We start from the raw sequence: 20559 nt of genomic DNA, 5'->3' as shown, positions 1-20559 counted from the left end.
TTTTTCGAGTGATATTATTGATAATCTTTTGAGTAATCTACTGAGTTAGTTACATCGAGGAACTGTTTTTTTTTTGGGTAGAAATGTTCTCTTAAGCATACATGATACTTACACGATTGCTACGGTCTGACGTGGTTTGCGTACAATATGTTCGTTAGAGTAAATTTCCAGGTTTTCGTTTTCTTTGGGTTTGTTCCTTTCGGCGAATCCAAGAACGGAGTCTTGATCTTAGATTTGCTGGATTTCGCGGTCGAAAGGAACGTGAAATCCGAAATTGGATTTGTAACTTGGTAACCTTTTGCAAACGCGTGAAATTTACATGGCAGCCTCTCAAGAAATGACGTTTTTTCCACTTTTTGACAAATTATACGATTACACCGTGCAGAATTTTATGGTCTGCAGTTCGAATAGCGACGATGGAACATAAACAGATCAAGAAAGAAGAGCATTAAAGTTGACAAGTATCTAAAGGTTGTCGGCTCAGTTTGATCCAGTTTCGTGGCTCGGATTTTTTTCTGTGACACGATGGATTGCCTATTGCGTCTACAAGCGAGTTTGTAGAAGAAAGATGGCAGTTCATTTGTCCCTTTTACTTATTTGTGTTTTTAAGCAATCTTTACTCAGGTAAATTAAAGCATGGGCCTCAATTTGCCTTAATTTGCTCTATTCAAAAGTGAGGGGGTGGTCTATATCTAAGAGCTTTAGATGAAGAGACATGAAACTTTGCCAGCTACCCACATTTTTAGTTTGTGTCAATTTCGTCCTTTAAAATTATGCAAATTAGGTCACGTGACCTCCATCGGCTGAAAAAGCTTGTTCTTGAAACGGCAACACTTTTTTGTGTGTCCTCAATTATTTTACTGGTTGTATAATGTTAAGGCCTTTAAATATATCACTTCTGTGCGTCGCCTTTTTTAGATATTTCAAATCGAAGGCGTTAAGATGGGATGCAATTGCTTTGGGGGACTGGGTCTAGTTGAAAAAGCCGTTTATATTCTAAAACAGTAAAAAATTCCAAAAAGGCCAAGCACAGTTTTGTAGATGCTTGCATCACACATTGTCCTAAACCAGTCCGGTTTACTAACTCACAACAAAAAGTGTTGCCATTTTTGTTTAAAGACTTTTTATTGTTTTCTGGCCGTGTGGAGTCACGTGACAACATTTACATGACTGAAAATCACCTAATTGACAGAAACCACACATGTATGTATCTTGCTAATGCTTAAGTGCTCAAAGATAGACCACCCCCCCCCCGTCACTTTTTGACTGAATCATTGGGGACCCATGCCTTCATTTACCTGAGTTAGCGACAAATGGTTAGCACGCGGATATTTTACTGTACCAAAAGCAATCTTCCAGTGTTTTCAGATGTTTTACGGCAAGTGGCAGCAACAAGCTAGGAAACTCGACGGGAAAACTTCAACTGGAAATACCGCTGGATAATCTCACTAATTTCGGAGCCATTCTGAATGGGACAGCGTAGATCACTAATCCACTAATCTGGGTTCGGATTCTTCGGATTTCAAATCCAATGAATCCTTTTTCAAATAGGATTCACCAGATCAAAAATCCGGATTTGGATTTGCAGAAAGGGACGCGAAATTCGTTTTAAGATCTAAAATCCGTTTTTAGATTTACCGAAAGGAACAGACCCTTTATTTTTAGTCTTAGCTTGAAATTGTACACAGAGAGTTTGTGACATTTATTTTTATATATTACAAATAGACCGCGTTTAATCATTTTCAGTATAACACACGTACTATAAGTCCCAGAGTTAATCTACTCTTATGTAAAATTACAAAATTGTTCTGTGATTCTCAAAGGAAAAACAGAACGCTTGTTTATGAAGGAAAAAATATTTTACTTACACTCCTTTTGATAATGATGTAAGAATCTTTTTGTCCGGTTTTATAACAGTATTTAGGCTGCAAGTTAATAAACACGGTGGAATTCAGTTTTTGTTTTTAAGTCTCCAAAATTTTACCAACCAAAAGTCGTTTCCTCTACGCTCCCTTGGATTTGTGCAGACACTGTAAACTAAATATTTCACCCCGATTTTTCGGACCCCAGTTTTTCGAAACTCTCCATACACGTATTTCGAACTTACCCTGCTCTTTTTAAAATATATATTCCATTCGATCGCCTTCTCGATCTTTAAAAAATCAGACATTAACAAAACCGGTTTTAGCCAAATGTAATACCCGCTTTTCAAGGACAGCGTGAGAATTTTGGGCGAAGCGCGCGAGTTTCATACGACCGTTCCGTTTTCACCCTCGCTCCAGGACTGTCGCTCTCCGCGGTTTGTGAGCTAAGCAGAAATACGGGCTGTTTTCACTCTCACTGATGGATGATAAAGACAGTAAAATGCCATATCTTAGATGAGCCTTGTTATAACTGCGAAACGTGTGGTAATTTTTTCCATTTCTAACAATTCTATCTTTTAAAACGATAAAAATTAACGGTATCACTAAAAGCCGAAATTTTAACAGTTACTTATCGCTACCAGACCTGAAGTTTTACAAACTTGTGAAAGAAACATCTCAGGCCAGATACGACACGAGAAAATTCTCAAACATACCAAAGTTTTAAACAACTGTTGAATGAAGCCAAGTATGGCATGAAGAAATATACAAATTGAGGAAGGTGTTTGCCGCCCCGGTGGATTAAACATCCTCCTTGGTGAAATGAACATATCGAAAATTCGGCTTTGAGCGCAAACGGTATCATGTGTGGTAGTAGTTTCTATCCGTCTACCTTCCTTTCTACAGTAGACATATTAGTGACATGTCTGACATATCCGCAACTAGGATAAAAAGTACAAAAAATCCATAACGGTTGGTTGTCTGTCCCTACCGAAGAATGTTTTTAGGCTTGAGTCGCCAGAAAAATAGTAACATCCAGCCCAGACATAAAAAAAAATCAGCTCAGTGGTTTAAGTGTCCGACCTGCCAATGGGATGTCATCGGTTCTTAACATCCAGTCGGTTTTCTTTTTTTCTATCCACCCTCGTGGCAAGACAAATATTTTACCTTCCTGTAGAGTTAGTTACCATATTCAAACGGGGCTTTTTTGCGACAGGAGAGGAGGAGTGGAAGGGAGGGGGGGAACACGGCTCGGAGGCCCCCTCAAAAACAGCTCACGCTACGCTTACCTAAATTTCACAGAAAAATGTACCCATCATTTCCAACTTATAGGCAGAACTTGATTGACACAATGACGTAATTTGACGTCAATATGACGTCATATTTTTCAATTTATTGATAGAATATAAATTTCCCTTTCATGCAACGTCATAAGAAATTGTATGTGAAGTAAACTTGCGAATTCCTATTTGATAATAGGGTCAAATGAGTACACATTGTTTTCTTGTGCTGCTGTCTGTTTTTACAAGAGGTTTGGTTTGCAGGGAGTTTCATCATCTTATCCTGCTGTTATACCCTGTTCTGTTTGTTTACTTGTATGTTCACATGAAGTAAACCCCTCAGCTCACAACAAAAAAAAAATTCATAGCCTAACACAGAATTAAAAAGCAGTAAAAAGTAACATTGCTGGCACGTCTTTAAGGAATTTTACTCGTTTAAGCCGAATCATTATTTATCAACAGAAATAATTGACAATATTTTCAACAAAATTAATGTTGTTTTACTGCGTGCAGGTAAGCTGCGGTCAAAGCCCCCGCTAAAGACGAGGAAATGACTGTGACACCTGAGTGTAGTCACCCGCGGTTTGATTCAGTTTTAGCGAGTAAATATAGTTATTTCTACACCCAAGAAGTACTCGCTGATCAGAAACAACTGGAGATGAAAATACTTCACGTGGTAAAGAGTAAGAACCTAAAAGAATACCAGACTTGAGTTCCAGCATAAACAGGGTTCCCACAGTGGACAACACAAACACTGCCATTTTTGCGTGACTTTTGTGACGCGTTTTACATGTCTCACGACATGTTGAGTGACAGCCTGTCTGACGCTTGAAATTCAATTGAGTAACGAAAGGACTTGAGTACACTTGTCCATTAGCTATAAAACTCCACTGCATCTTTCCATCAACTGATAAACAGTACACGCATTTATCATGAGATCCAAACACGATATACCCAGGAATGTCAGAATCCCATTCTGTTCTAGTGTAAGCAGGGGAACAAAAAATAGGGGCGCCAGTTCCAAAGCGCCACATCTCTCTTCCTTGAAAATCAAAGCAATAGACAAGCCCATCAACGCATGCGCACACAACGCCACAGGGGATCAATAGAGGGGATGCGAACACTGGTTTGGGACACTGCTGACTCCAAAGGACAGTGTGCTCAACGGCATTAACAGCAACAACACGGCCAGTCAATGTTGCAATAAAAACTAAATGAGGCTCATGGCTAATGCAAGGAGAACTAAAGCATGATCCACCACCACAGTGCACTGCACAGACACACTGCTTACGCTTGATGTCGAGGCCGTACAAGTGATGATCATGTGACCCAACCCAGGCCAACCCTGTCTGTGAGTCTATACAAGGTGAACTTTTTACTGTTGCATCAGTTTGAAATGTCCAATGTGTGTCACCAGTAAAGCGGTTAAATACATAGACTTTGCCGTCGTAACAACCTACAAAAACCACAAAACAAAAGAAAACATGTTAAAAGGCAAAACAACTTAAGTTGTAAGGAAAGGAACAGTACCTTGGGGCACCTTTCAAAACTAAGAAATGTCTATAACCACTTTGAACTAGTCCTGATTTAGCCTTGAATTAGGACGCAAGGCGCAATAAAATTTGAAATCTTTTTCCTGGCGTGATCTGCATTACTTATGATTTTTATACTACTTTGTAAATGTAAAACATTGACAGCAATTTGAAATCTTTTTCCTGGCATGATCTGCATTATCTTTCATGCCACGCACTCATCTTTTTTAGACTACATTGTAAATGAAAAACATTGGCAGCTATCTTCAAGAAGGTCAGAGATTTCTTTCCACCCTTTTTGTCTCAAATTACTTAATTTTACTTTTGCTAGTGTTTTATGTGGGGCGCGGGCTGCAAAACAGCCCGTATTTTCGCCTAGGTTAAGAACGCGCGCACGAGCGGTCAAAGGGAAGGTCTGGGGTGAGGGGGGAGCCACGCGCTTCGAGCAAAAATAGAGCTTCACGTACACGGCAAGCGTCAAATTCAAGCTGAGAATTTCTCATAATAGAACATGAGCAGATAAAAACAGCTCAAAACAATTCTCATGGCTAAAAAAATTGCGTGAAACTACTTTTTTGTGTGTAGAAATAATGAACAGTAAACGACAAGTAAACGGGAAACTTGGTCACGTGGTACAAATTCGCATTTGCCGTTTGACGTAATCGTGACGTTTAACCTCTCTAATATCACGCCAGCGCTTCGCCGACTGTTTTGAAGTCTATCTGGGTAGGATACTCGGAACTGATGCTTCGTCTTCAAAGAATTCATATTTCTAAGGCTCTTTGTTGAAATGCCACTTCTTTCAAATATTCAAAAATGAAAGATGTTAGCTCTTCCAAGATTGTGTCAGTATGCACGGCCTCCCTGCGATAACAAAAATACCTCACCTACTATGACATAAGTGCCACATGCAGAAATTGCTGCAGATGATTCTATTCTGTCCCCCACACTTCTCTCCCAAAGGACTTCACCGTCACTGAGTCTAATACACATGAACACTTTACCATGTGACCCAATGAAAACTTCACCCTCGCACCCCCCTGGAGAGTTCACCACAAGAGGGGAGGCATCAATGCATTTGTATAGACATGTGCGCCACTGACAAGTGACAGTGACCTGGCTACCGGGAGCATTCACATCTTCAGGGAAGGGGAGGGTCTGATTTTTATTGGTAGATACATCATGAGATGCAGAGAAAGACTGAAGGTGACTTTCATTGGGTGCAAACGTCTCTGTTTGACTGGTGATATCACTGGTTGCAAAGGGTCTTGATAAAGTGCAAAACGTGCAAACAGTCCACTGGTTTCCTCTGCGTACAGAGCAGAAACAAGTTTTCAACTCTGAATTGTTTGTTCCACTTTCGACTGAGTTGCTGTTTTTCTCTGCAGTTGATAATCTCTTCGACTTAACATACACTTCATTTTTCGGAGAAGCACCAGCAACTGAAGATAACACTTTCCTCTTCAATGGAAGTTTCATGGCATCTTTAACAAAATTTAAATCAGAGAAAATCTCATCATTATCACCTTCTTCTTTATATACCATGGTTGTCCCCTTAATACCTCCCAAATCAATTCCATTTTGGCCATTTAATGCACTCTCCACGTAGCCACAAAGGGCGCCAAATGATTGGCTTAAAATAACATCCAGTAATTCTGGAAAGTTCATAGGGGTCTTTACTTGTTTGGATATCCATGATTCAATAAGATCTGCCAATCGCAGAGCCTCTAGGGATGTTCCACCGCTGGCAATAAACAGATCATCGTCCTTTACATCCCATGCACTTAATTTCATGACAGGATCATTCTGGAACAAGTCAAGTTTGTCAGAAGCTATTCTTCTGACCTTGGTCACTTGTAAACACTCTTTCCAAGAACTTTGAAGAAATTCTCTGATAGTTTTTATATCTATGTGAGCTAAGGATTTCTGAACACTCCTTAAGAGCGCATCGCGGTCAGTCTTTCCATGAGCTGTCATTGGCAATTGAGGCACTATGTGAACAAAATCAGGTTGAGCATAAACTGGTAACAGGTTATGCAGATTACTTCTTAGTGATGCAAGTTTCTTGCTGTTATACGACAAAGATTCACTGACCACAAATAAGTGAATTCTTGATTGGCTTATGCCACCTGATTTGTCTAAAACCAGAGAACACTCACTGCCAATAAGTTTTTCGGCAATTTCATGCTCAATCCAGTCTAGGTTTATTCTCTTTCCCATGCGCTTTATTTGTCGGTCTCTGCGTCCACAAAACCAGACACAGCCGTTTTTCACATACGCCCAGTCTCCTGTTTTACGCTTGGTTCGTGCGGTGAGTGATGTTTCATCACCAAGGAGACAAACACGGTCTGGACCACCTGCAATACAGTTACAGTAACACAACATCATATTATTTTGATTCAGTTCAAATCTGATAAACAAGCTCATACATGTACATGTATTTTGAAGCGTTAAAGGTTTATTTGGGCATTTTCATGATCCCACCACAGACTTGATTCAATATTGAAGATATATGGAATTCAGTGCTATATTATTTTAACTATTACTGAAAAAAGACAAGAGCGTTAGTTAGTCAAAATGTAGCGTGCAAGGGCTGATTAACCCAGCCCACTTTTACAATTTTAAGTGCAGTGTTGCACAATACTTCAAAAGTGACTTCAATCATATGGAGTTACAGTATGTATGTATGTATGTATGTATGTATCCAACTATGGTAATATAGTGTGCTGTGAATTTTGAGAGGCTATCCAAAGCAAATCATCTGAGTTATAAAAAAGGGAAAACATAAAAACAGACATCTACAGTGCACTTTCACTCTCTATTTATAAGATGGACAACTTGCTAAGGAGACAGACACAAAGTGAGAGTATTATGTTGTACTAGTTTAACTATACTCGCAATTAACATTCATATTTTGATAAGTGATCTCACCTATGTAAATCTGCCCGATGCCTTCTTTGATAAGTTCATTATTTTCATCTCGCATTTCAATCACAGTGTTGGACAGTGGTAGCCCAAGAGGTACATCACTTACAATCCCAACTGGGAAATCATCTTGACTTTTCTCTTTCCAATTACCATTATCTGCTTCACTTGCTATTTCCCTAAATTCCAACTGATCATTAGGAATATGATAGCAAGAAGCCCAACAGGACACCTCAGTAATGCCATACAAATTGTACATCAGTGTCTTGCTTCCTGGTGGTCTCCATGCTCTGAGGATGGAGAGGGTTGGGCAGGATTCTCCTCCAAAGGCAAGCACTCTGAGAGATGAATCGCTAGCAAGGATCTTAGACTGAATCAAGTCCTGACCAATGAAATGCATTAGAGAGGGCGTTGGCTGTTGTTTTAAAGAGAGCAAAAAAGTCTGTAACCCCATGCATGAAATTAAGGAGATTAATTTAATTATGTATTTGCTTTCATTGTCTTCCATCATAAATCAACTCCAATTTCTAGGTAAACTTCACATTATAGTAAGGAAATCACGAATTAAAATGGTGTTGTTCTCCTCATAGTTGTAAACAATTCTTTGAATGATAAATTAAACATTACAATTTAAATATCAGGCCACTTAAACACTTTGAAGTGACAATCTTTTCCTTCTTTCAAAAACAACACACTAGGACTTGTATTTTAAAAAGTTCTTACTCTAAAACCTTGGCAAAGCACTAAGTCCCCACCAGCAATTTATTTTGTGTTTTATATTCTCCACCTGGTTCTATGGATACCACCATTTGTAGTCTGAGAAAGCAAACCAATCACATTGCTTTTAAAAACATCAAGGTAGATCACGGAGTGTGTGCGGTTTATACCATTAGAGTCTGTATTATACGCTAAACACATATAATGCCAGTCAAAATAATATAGGTAGAGAAATGCTATCAAGAATAAGTTCAAAAGAAGATAGTTTGAAATGTCAGTGTTACCTGTAAAATAGTCACTCTTTCCTCATCAAAAAGGATTTGACAAAGCTTAGAAGGTGCCATTTTCACCTGCCCAGGAACAATCACAAGTCTGGCTCCAGCAGCAAATGCCATAAACATCTGTACAATAGAGGGATCAAAGGTGTAGGGAGAAGCAAGGTACACTACGTCATCTGAAACCAGTTGAAATATTTCCCTGTGGAACAGGTATGTGTACTTCAGTGTCCACAATGATTGTTATGTCAATCTTTAAGGTATTAATATCGCTGTTCAATCTAGAAATTAGTTAAAGTGGGGTATATGTCCTGCATGACACTTTAAATTGGGTCATTTCAAAAAATTAATGGTCTGGGTCAAACTACAGACAAAGCAAATAACATCAACATGGAGGCTGGCACTGCAGGTGGTGCAGCTGTATGAATTGGCCTAATCGTCCTAATAGTCTCTCCTTGTGTAATCTGATCCTTTTTTAGCCGTGCACTTCTCTTTGCTGAAGCTTTTAGTTTACAAGTTTCTTTTTGTTAAAACTTTACATATTAAAATGACCAAAACATAAATGTAAATCACCCACTATGCACGCAATTTACCGGTACATGCATGTAAATGCCGCAATTCCTGTGGCCTTTACTGTAGAGCTCAGAATCCTTTTCTGAGTTCTTTTCTTCACACTATACTATTCTATTTGTCAATAAGTTTTTACTGGAAAAAGATGTTGACCGACATGAGCAGTCACCGCCTTTCTATACTATTCAGCCATTTACCAGGCTTAAAGAACAACAAATACACACCAGTACTGACAGTAAACTTCAGGCAAAATGTCCATATGCAGAAGCCACAGCTTTCCTTCCTTAGTGTCGAGTTTGCTAGTCAGAACCGCAAGAAATAGGCCATTTGCACGATGACATCATTTTACTACTACGACCAGAATCCTTCAGGGTTCTGCTTTCTTGTGCTAATTGGGGCTTTTATTATTCAAACCTCACTGGGATTGCAAAATTTAAATATGAAAGGAAAAAAGAAAAGGATTCTGGTCGTAGTAGTAAAATGACGCCATTGTGCAAATGGCCTGTTGGGTCATCTCATGAGTAATTAATGAGCCCCATAAAAAGTTACCGCCATAAAATGTTCAGAGAGAACTAAACAATCCATCCATCAACCCTTTCGAATTTTAAATACTGTACTCATCTTCTGCCAAAGATCACTTTGATTTCAACCTTCCAGCTGAATTGTTCCACACTTGATATACTTTGCCAATCTTTTGCAGTGTGATAGAGTTCAGTATTTCAAACTGACCCAGTTTGACCTTTTTTACCTCACAAGCAACTTACATGTATTTGTAAGGAACCTGTAAGGAACTGCTATTTTCACACAGTTTTTTTAAGGTCTTAGGTCCACTATGTTGCAAGCTCTGAAAGTGGTGGATGAGTTTGTAGGCGGTGCGCGACAAACGCAGACTGCAGACTTGCAGACTTGCAGACCTGCAGACTAGCAGACTTGCAGACTTGAAGATTTGCAGACCTACATTTTTTGTGACAGGGCTTTGGGCTAATTTTATTCATCCTCTGTTTACTGTTGGCGAATCACAAAGTACGTCTGAGGCAAACAACAGCGCTAGCCGGCTGCAAACACAACAGTGCCCGATTCGACAGGTGACTGGAAATGCTTGCCGTGGAAGACTTAACATCGGAAGAACGGTGACCTAAACTTCAGCAAGGGGAAGAAGAAGACGGGTGGGATCATCAAGCGGCTTTATAGCGGAAGGACATCTATGAGCAGGGAATAAGTCAGCACAGAATTTGATTGTCGGCAAATTTCTGTAATCGTCCATTGTTCTGCTGGTGATAAGCTAGCCGTTGTTCACTCGTCTTGCTTGTTTGGGGCTGAGTCTTATTTCGGTCAAAGAGAGACAAAGAGTGTCTGGTAAGGTTTCCAATCAAAGATTTGTGAACTCGTGTCTGGCAAACTCTCCAAGTGTTTATATATACATGGTTGTATGCACCTTACAACTTCATCTGCACTTAACGAGTGTCTTTTGGTCCATAACTTTCACTGAAACAACTGCTCCACAGAATGTCACTGATAACACGTAACGCAAAAGAGTATCGAAGTATGACGGCACAATAAATGTCACAAGCCCCTGTTCAAGCAAATCAAAATTTTTTTTCTGGCATACTGACTGTATATTTCAACTGTAAGTACTTTCCTTAATATACGTGCGAGTTACTAGAGTGCCTCCTCGGGATTTCGCCTTCTGGGCGAAATCTTTGCGGGGGCAATTATCCCCCCCCTCCCCGTAAGTTCCGAACGAGTCTGCAAGTCCGCAAGTCTGCAAGTCTGCAGGTCTGCAAGTCTGCAGTCTGTGTTTGTCGCACATCGATTTGTACGGGGCTAATTCACAAGGGGATGAACTTACGGATATTTCCTGGTACCATTACAGCTAAAGCCAAAGGCTTACCTGGCAAGAAACCCACCTTAAATCCGTTACATTTGGAACAATGCATCTGTGAGGGACTTTCACAGCTTTGGGTTCACCCGTGGTACCAGATGTCTGCATAACATAAGCAAGTTCCAGCGACTCAGCACTCACTGCAGCAAAGTTAACATCTAACAGTTTTCTCATCAGCACAAATCCATTCATACCAAGAGCTACATTTTCCTCAACTTCAAACTGGTAGTCTTTTGCTAAACTATGTTTACTTTGACGCAAGCACTCTTGGAATGACCCCAGTAGCTCCTTTGCAACGAGCACGAGCCTAACGTTTAAATTCGACAAGAAATTACACATCGTTTCTGGGAGCCATTGAAGATCCACAGGCGCGAAACAACCTTTGTTTTTGAGAACTCCAAGAATAGACACAACACAGCCGATCGACTGTTTGGAATACAATGCCACTGTTTCATGCTTTTCACATACAGTCTTCAGAAATTCTGCCACCTTGCAAGCTTTTTCGTTGACTGCTCGGTATGTTAACTCTTCTTTGGTTGAGCCAGAGTTAAATGTAATAGCGATATTGTTGAAGTTACTACGAGCGGAATTCTCGAAAATGGAGTCGAGTGTTTCCATCTTCTACGCAATGTGCAGCAGCCCTTCCTTCACTAGTGACCAATCTTTTTGTTATCACAAAAAAAAAATACTCGTAAAGCTAAAATTTGTCATCTCAAACATTTAAATTCAGACAGTTTTGCACAAAAGACAGTAAAATACCGGGTTAAGGTCGGCGGCGCCAGATTTCACAGAGACGACCAAAATGTCCGCCATAAAGGAGCCTGCACTACAGAAGACCAGCTGACTTTTTCAAAAAGGTACACTCGTGGGCATTTCATAGCATCGAAATCCACTGTCCAATGAAATGTTTACAACTCTACTTTTTCAGACTTCTTCAAATTTGCAGAGGGAACATCTTTCAGCAAAATGAACACGTTTCTATCACGGTTAAACACCGTATTTGCTTTTACCCTTACAGTTCTCGCGGCTTTGACGTTTTTATGTTTCCTCTCGACGCTTTTTAATACACATCAGGCGCCACTGCATCTTCAGACAAAGAAAGTTTTGGTGTAAGTAACTCCTCGAGGACAATGACTCAAAAATAGTTTCTTGTTCTAACACGTGCGTCTGTTTTTCTCTTTTATCAGGAAAAACGTTCAGGACTTTAGCGTTTCAAAGGATAAAAATGATTTGGGCTTCATTACTTTCGATCTAGAAGGAGATATCCTTTTTGAAAAGGAATATAATTAAGGAATTCTGTTACTTGGCCTTTCCATTTTATTGGGCCTTTCCATTTTATACCCGCATCCCGAGCATTGAGACAAAGTAAATTATAAATATTAGCCCTTTGGAAAAAGGAACAAAGACTGCTGACACATTTTTCCAATCAGAAAAAGAGAGATGTTTTTGAGATATCAGAGGTACCAACATACATGAAGCTACCCCAAAGAAATGACATTTTGAACCCCCCTCCGTCTACTATTTCTCTGTACCTCATGAATGGGGAAGGGGGCATTGGACGTCACATGGAATGGCCCAATATTTGTAGGCAATTCTCCCTCTTCTACAAAGGCATTGTAGCTTTAATTAAATTAAATTGTATTTTAAAATAACAATAATCAAAATCAGTGCCAACACAAGTCATGTTATTTTTATTCAGATGCCCCCTTGGTGTGCATTGAATGGCATAATGTTTTATTGCATCAATGATGTGAAGGTCCATTTTTTAAAAAGACTTTGTTTAATAAGACCCAGTAGTTTTCATTATGGCCCTGACCCTCAATATAAGTTCATAATAACAATGCATCATGGGGGAACGTCTGATGAAAATTTGCTTAGTGTGGCAAAATTCTTCCTACAGTCAGTCATGATGACTGGAAAGATTATGCTGTTATTATTATAATAATTATTATTTGATTCTGAATATTAATGTTTTGCGTTAGCACTTGCATTACTTAACCAATAACTGGCCGTACTGTCCCTTTATTATTGGATTCAAGCATATACCATAAATCCTCCACTAAGCCCCCCCCCCCTCTCAAACAAGCCCCCTCTCTCTAATAAGCTCCCCCTTTTCAGGGGAAGAAAGTTAATAAGCTTCCCCTCTCTTATAAGCCCCCCCCCCCTCCCCTCCCTCTTATTATTCTTCACTAATAAATGATAGACTTCTTGTACTTGAGCTTTTCCACCTTGTATTTTGGTTCCTTATGGAGAACTGATACCATCATCTTTACTAAATAAAATACCCCCCCCCCCCCTCAAATAAGTCCCCCGTCTCTTTTAAACCCCCCCTTCAAATGTGTTTGAAATAAATAAGCCCTCCACCCTGGGGGGGGGGGGGGGGCTTAATAGATGATTTACAGCAAATGTATCCTCATACTCATTCTCCAGACTGTTGTCCCTACATGTAGTTGAGAGCAGTTGATAAACGATCAAAGCATTTCCCTTGGTCAACACTTTATTAACCTTTTATCTCCATGATGTATTGATGTTGTTGCAAGAAAATTTGTTTTGATCTTATCTCCCCTCACCTACCACTAGAAACCAACTGAGGGTCCCTTAAAGAGTCATCATGTAAACTTTTTATAGCGTAGTGGGATGAAAGTTCTTTGTTTTAGGGTTTGTGTTTTCAACATGTACGTATACAAGTGTTTTCCTTAACTTCATGGAACATATGAAAGGAATTTTCAACTGGAATGTCAAGCAGCTTTTCTTGTATTTAACAGCAGAGTACTCAACCAAGAATAATGTATGTGTGTTTCTTTCTCTATGTTAAATAGTGTAGGTATATATTTAGTGTTGGGAATCAGCTGAGATTCATTATCAATCATAAGAAATAACCAGATTGACGAAACTCCTCAATCATCAATTTGTAAGGAGAAAAATTTCTTATAAGAATTCTGTTTATTGTGCTCCTTTGTGCAAGTCAATGTAATGAAAGTTTTGATTTTCTCTTTTGGGTGGACCTCTTCTCTTAATAGCACCAGTGGAGAGATTTAAGCATGGTGGTTGTGTCAATTTTTAAGAACATGACAATAATTATTAATACATACAAAATGTATCAGAAAAGGGTCATCAATGGATTAAAATTAATGTTAACAAAAACGTATAAATTTTATGACAAAGAACTGAAATTTTTCATAATCAATTATCGCAAATTGTTTTTATGTTTTCAGTCAATTATCAATAAGAAAGATTGACCCGCAACTAACATTTTTCTGCTTAAAAGTCTTGCTTTAAACTCATTTAGGACATAAAATAATAATTTTTTTTCTCATGAAGACACTGTGGAATTATTTTTCAAGTGCCTTCAGGTGGTATAAAAATGTTAATTTTATTGATTTTCTTTTAATCAGAAATTTAATCAAGTGGTGATATGGGACAAGATCATCTTACGTGGAGACAATGCTCTTCTGAACTATCATGGCATGAATACAAAGTACTACTTCTTTGACGATGGTCTTGGACTCAAGTGAGTTTACCAAACAACATTATTATGAATGCCTTGTCACTGTCAAACCTGTGAGTGACATGTGCATGGACATTGATTTTTCTTTTCTCGTCTCTTTTTCTTTTTTTTCAGGGGAAACAAGAATGTCAGTCTTTACCTATCCTGGAATGTAATTCCTAATGCTGGAGTCCTTCCCTTGATAAGCCAACCGAACAAGTTCTTCTTTGACTTCCCTAACGAATACACTGTTAACAGAGGAGGATTTGATCATTGATGTTTTTACCAAAGTCAAAGTTTGGAAAGTGCTCACCTTTAAGATTCATTTTAAAACAAGTCACATGCAGTATCATGCAAAAATGCCATGAACCTTTCTCTTGGAACATCAAACTGTATTAAAATTATTTCATCCATAGACATACATGTAAACAAAGAGGATTTCAGCCACATCCTAAGTGTTAAAACTACAGCATACCTGCATAACTGTGGGCTTATATCTGAATATTTTTTTTCATAGAGAGAGAAAAAATGCAGCTTTTTCTAGCCCTTGTTTGCTGTTTGATTGACTATTTTGCCTCTATCACCTTGTGATCATCATCTTACATTTAAAATAAATTTATAAATAATCTTACATCATATTTTTCAAATTCATCCAAGTCAGTTACAAAGTAATATCATAAAACATATAAGACACACTGTTTCATCACAAGATCAAACAATTAGAAGGGAGTTGATAATGTGACGTGTACGGTTGAGTGTTTTTGACCAAAGGGGTCCCACACAATCTGTGAGTAGCCAGTTGTTATTTAATTTATAATGATTTGCTGGATTTACAGTTTGCTTCATCTGTAGTGGTATATTGCTAAAATTAATATGTATATACAGGGTGCAAAGAAAATCATTTTTACGGCCTGCCATTTGGGCAAGCTGGAGCTAGCATTTACTAGCCCAGACGTCATTTCGACTGGCCCCAGATGCTTTTTGATGAGCAGAATTGATTTCATATAGTTCCTCTGTTATTTGAATTGCTCAATAAACATCACTTGCCTGTCGGGCAAGTTAACAACAAAATTCACTACCCCGATAGCAAAATCCACTAGCCCTGCGCCATTGGACACTACTTTCTTTGCACGCTGATATAAATCAATGTTAAATTAACGTTGTATTACCTTACCTGTGGTATACTGTTGTCCTTTTGCCTCAAACAACCACAGGTAAGGTAATAAAATGTTTATTTGACATTGCTTAATTTTATATACATATTTAGCGATATATTACGATAATAAAATGAAGCAAACGGTAAATCCAGTACATTAACTGTAAAATAACAATCGGTTACACACACAGATTGTGTGGCCTCCCTGTATTCTGACAAATGTTGTAGTGTGATCAATGAATTAAAAATTCATTGATTTCCTGCTCAAGCAAAGAAAGAAACATGAAGGATGCAAAAGTGAGGAGTTTTTCCTCTGATTTCCAAACACTTGTCAAACATTTTTTTGTATAATTTATGAATTGTAAATGCCTTTGAGAATGGTATTCCAGATTTGTTCCCAGTCCCTACACATAAAAACTTAAGGTGATTAGAGTTGCAAGGGATGCTGATAATTTTGTTGTGGCCCGCGGCCCTTCATGCAACATGTTCACATAAAATCTGTCCCAGGAGAAGCTGTGTAATAACCATACAGTTTAGGTGTACTTTTTGCTGCAAGTTACTTGTGAAATCTATCAAAACTAAAAATAAAAGCCTAGTGAATAATTATCATGTTCCTTATTGTTTTTATTGAATGTTTCTCTCTCTAACAGCTAGGGCGAGGTTATCTTGGCATTAGAACTTATAAATTTTGCCTTTGTTTCACCCCATGAAAGGGAATCCAGGAAAAAATTTTCCCTGTAAAATCGGGAATGCTGGCTTTGAAATCTGGAATACAGCTCAAGGAATCCGAATCCAATGTGTGCTGACACAGACTAGAATCCAGTACCTGGAATCAAGAATCCAGGACTGTCTTGGATTCCCTTACATGGGGCGATTTGGTGTCAATAGCCCGCAGGCAGGTTCTCCATCAATCTTAATAGGGACTTTAAGATCCAACGACGCGACGGCAACGAGAACGTCGCTTAAAAAAGTGAATTTGTGTTCTTTCAGTCTTAATAGCGATTATTCGTACCCACTTACTTTGTCAAATGTAGGCGAACCCTCTTGAAGCTGAATTTCAAGTGACTATATCCAAGCTCAGAAAGAGAAATATAATTCCGTCGTCGATTGGTTACGTTCTCCATAAAACACGAAATTAAGTATTTTCACGTCGTAGTCGTGCAAAAACGGGCAAAGAAATGTACAAAAAAGCGTGACGCACGTGCAAAGTTGTTTCTTTTCTTAATATTAAACCTATGTATTTTTTTTAACGTTCTCGTTGCTGTCCGCGTCATTAGATCTCTTAAAGTCCCTACTTCCAGGGGCAGCAACCCTGATCTTGGCCTTTTTAGTTTCAGTGCGCCAAGAATCCATTCCACATCCGCTAAATAAGGGTAGCCTAGGCTCTTGGGACATGATTGGAATTGTCTTTTACTTAGTACATGGGTATAGACCGGTTGGTTCATGGTTTGGGCAAATGGAAAACAAACCACAGGACTTTTGTCCCCAAACATTTTCCACTGGAACGACCCAAAAAGTCGCATTCCTAATGCTTTTCAACCATAATTTCAGGAAACTACTTGTAAAGGCATGGTACGTAATTAGCTCGAAATTAATGAAAAAAAAATTAAGGTCCGGCTTAGCAGCTTTAAAAAACTCTGTTCAAAAAAACCGATAAAGGATATCCCACAAGACTTGTACCTCGCAGACTCTAACCTCCTCTACAGAGGCCTCCATTATTGCTATATTTATTGGGATACCCAGCGCGAGCCTCTGCGGAGGAGAGAGTCTCTAAAATGATTGTTGGATGTATACCGTGACTTTCCAAAGCCCAGGGAACAAACTATGAAATTAATCGAGCTATTACATGAACCCCAGCTTCAGAATTTGGCGACCTAAAGAGGACTTATATGCAGAAAATGCAGGTACGTGTTAATTGAGCGTCATAAACTCTTCTCTAAATTGCTCGCATGAAAGCAAACGTTTTTGTTTTGTTTAATATAAGACTATCCAAAAATTATATCCCCAAATGTGATAGCGTGAATTATGGGGATAGCCCATTATTTGGAAACTAAAGCGACGTGAAGTTTCAAACATGAAAAACTCCTGGTTCCCAGACAGTAAATTATAACTCTTTTTTTTGGAACCGGGCAATTTGTCAAACCTACTGCCGATTACTGAAACCAGAGATGATTTCGCTTCACTCAGCAGGCAAAAACGTAAATTTTACAGTCCTCTCTCTCTCTTTTGCCCACATGTCCCTACGTACTTACTCAAAGCGTGGACAGCTTTGTGGACAGCACGTGTGCTCTCTGTTTTCCGCGCGCTAGTGGCCTGGGAAAGAGGTAAGTTCATCTCGTACCCAGATCTCCTACGGCACTTTTCACCATAAGTCAGAGGGAGATCTGGGCACGAGAGTGAGAGGCAGTAGGGGCCTCAAAGAAAGAACCTGGTGACACCTCTTTTGGAACTGAAATCCAAATTAAATCAACAATGAGTGAATTCCTCTTTTTTCCTGCCCCAATGTAAGGTACTTTCAAGATAGTCTTGGATTCTGGATTCCAAGCTGTTAAATCCGGATTCCGGCCATGGTACTGAATTCTAGAGTCCATATCAGTAGATCTTGGATTTCGGATTCCTTGCCAGTGGAGCTTGGATTCCGGATTCGTTGAGCTGAATTCTGGATTCGCACTTTTCCGGAATCAGCACTCGAAGATCCCCCGTATAAAAGCCTACAATTCTTCATGTCAGGTTGAAAAGAGTCTCATATATTTTACGCACAATAAAGGACTGTTTATCTTCTCATACAAAAAAACGAACGCTTTCCAAATCAAGTTGAATTGGTTCTTATAAAATAGTTGTAATAATAAGGCAACACTGATGGAATGAGGTTTATAATATTAACAGTATAATAAACAACAACGGAGTCTTTTTAACAAAATTATAACTTGGGAAAAACAGTTTCCTAGTAATTTACAAGAGAAGAGACTTAAGACTTGGATCCAATCGCCCCATCTCAATTCCCACCACCGGCCATTAATTAAAAGAATTCAATGCTTGATTTCAAACCACTTGATCTCTTTATTGTGGTCTACATTACCCTTAAAGAACTTAGTTTATGACAACATAGATATTTAAGTGGAATGGTAATGAAACCAGTTCGACTCTTCATATGTTTTCGTTAGTTTTTTTGGACCTGACCGTGAACAACGTTCAATCGCACTCTTATCATTTTGAACTCACTGACCAATAGAAACATCGCTTTAATTCATTCAGTCACAATTTGTGAGCAAAAAGCAAGGGATTGGGCATGGTCAGAGAGCTTCCAACATAAACTACGGGGGTTGTCCAATACTGTCGACCAGACTCCAGTCGTATCCCCTTGCTTTCCATTAAAGTTCAGCACCGTTGTTTTCAACTTTGATGTTTGCCGGCTTTCATAACCAGTCTCCTCTGGCTACTAACTATCGTCTAATCACGCAATCGGAGCCTCGTATTATTTGAAAAGAGAAATAAACTTCAACGGAGGAAATTACCAGAGCTAACCAGCGGCGCAGCTTTTTCTTTAGTTATAGAAACTTACTCTTATTGTCATCAATCACGGGTCGGGCACTAGAACTTAATTTTAATTCTGCAGCGTTAAGATGCTTTGTCCCACGAACGTATCTTCGCCTTCAGGCTAAAATACATTACCCTCTCCCCCTAAGTCTGTTCACAAGCTAAAAATACATACAGTGAAGTTCAAGCCACGCCCTACCCTTACTGGTGACGAAGTAATTTTAATTAATTGAAAGGAGTTCTTCACTCTGAAATTTCGAAGGGGGTTAGTCTCCACAGTGCTAAGATAGGATTTTCAGAGTATGTCGCTGTGAGGTTTAATGTTCTTATTCAACTGAAAATACGTTTTCTGTTTTTCATTCTCATTTACCCAGTATATGGATGTCTAATTTAACCATAATTTTAAAAGTGCTGTACTTTTGGATTAAAGTGATTAAAATAACTTAAGTGTTATCAGAGACAATTTCTTTGCTGCGTAACCGATTTTGCTTTTCAGAAACCAGTTGTTCAGTAAAAGCAGCTAGTACTTTCCACCGTATACAGATGCGGATCCAGGATTTTTTTTAGGAGGGGGTGCACTCGTCTCTTGCTTTACTTTAACACCAATAAACCACATAGTTTTTTTTTTGCAGAATACCAGTTGTATTAGAAAACCGCAGGTCATCTAAGCGGGGGTGCGCACTCCTTGCACCCTCCCCCTAGATCCGCCTCTGGTGTATATCATCATTCACTTGATATGGGTTAATAAGGCCAATGTCGTGGCAAATTAGTTCCCAATATAATAAAAAAATGTTACTTTCGTGGATGTTTTTGAAAGGTTTCGTTTATAATGGCATCCATGGACTTTATGTCACGCCAGCGGAAAGCCACGTTAATTTAAGGTGAATTTAAGTAAATAAGCCAAGGTACAAAAATGAGATGGAAGCTTATTTCACGGGACTTTTCGCGTTACGAATTTCAAGTGCTTATGTTCGGGAGGGCTCGAACTGGCGGTATCAGATGGAGAGGATGAACAAATAAACTTCAGACGTCGTAAATCGATTAAAATCGATATCGGAAATCAATCGATATCATCGATATTTAATCCACCGATTAATATCGATTGATATCGGAAATCGATAGAAATCAAAGTCACAGAAAAAAAATAATTTATCGACTATTATCGATTAACAAAATTGATAACACTCGATAGAAATTGATAGTAATCGATAACAATCGATAAAAAAATCACTATCGATTTCTATCGGAAATCGATATTTCTTGATGATTTATATCGATTATCGGTTTATCGATTAAGTACGTCTGGTAAACTTCAATATATCAACTGCGGATGAAA

General features: G+C 38.8%; 2 protein-coding genes across 2 annotated transcripts; one reads left to right on the top strand and one right to left on the bottom strand.

Annotated features, from left to right (window-relative positions):
* Positions 1–3574: 3574 nt before the first annotated feature.
* LOC140947540 (beta-alanine-activating enzyme-like) lies at positions 3575–11852 on the bottom strand. The gene is made up of 6 exons (XM_073396674.1): positions 11803–11852; positions 11069–11705; positions 8601–8793; positions 7606–8014; positions 5562–7031; positions 3575–4598 (listed from the first exon to the last, which is right to left on the bottom strand). The coding sequence occupies exons 2-6, from the start codon at positions 11659–11661 to the stop codon at positions 3679–3681; spliced, it is 3585 nt and encodes a 1194-aa protein (XP_073252775.1). The 5' UTR covers positions 11662–11705; positions 11803–11852; the 3' UTR covers positions 3575–3678.
* A 68-nt stretch (positions 11853–11920) lies between these two features.
* Positions 11921–16297, top strand: LOC140947541 (signal peptidase complex subunit 3-like). Its single transcript, XM_073396675.1, has 5 exons — positions 11921–12152; positions 12231–12304; positions 13755–13831; positions 14439–14554; positions 14666–16297. Exons 1-5 carry the CDS (start codon positions 12010–12012, stop codon positions 14805–14807), a joined length of 552 nt encoding a protein of 183 aa, XP_073252776.1. The 5' UTR covers positions 11921–12009; the 3' UTR covers positions 14808–16297.
* The last annotated feature ends 4262 nt before the right edge of the window (positions 16298–20559 follow it).

Source organism: Porites lutea, chromosome 9, assembly GCF_958299795.1.
Source record: "Porites lutea chromosome 9, jaPorLute2.1, whole genome shotgun sequence".
NCBI lineage: Eukaryota > Metazoa > Cnidaria > Anthozoa > Scleractinia > Poritidae > Porites > Porites lutea.
The sequence above is the reverse complement of the archived record's forward strand: the minus strand, read 5'-3'. Positions and strand labels throughout refer to the sequence as shown.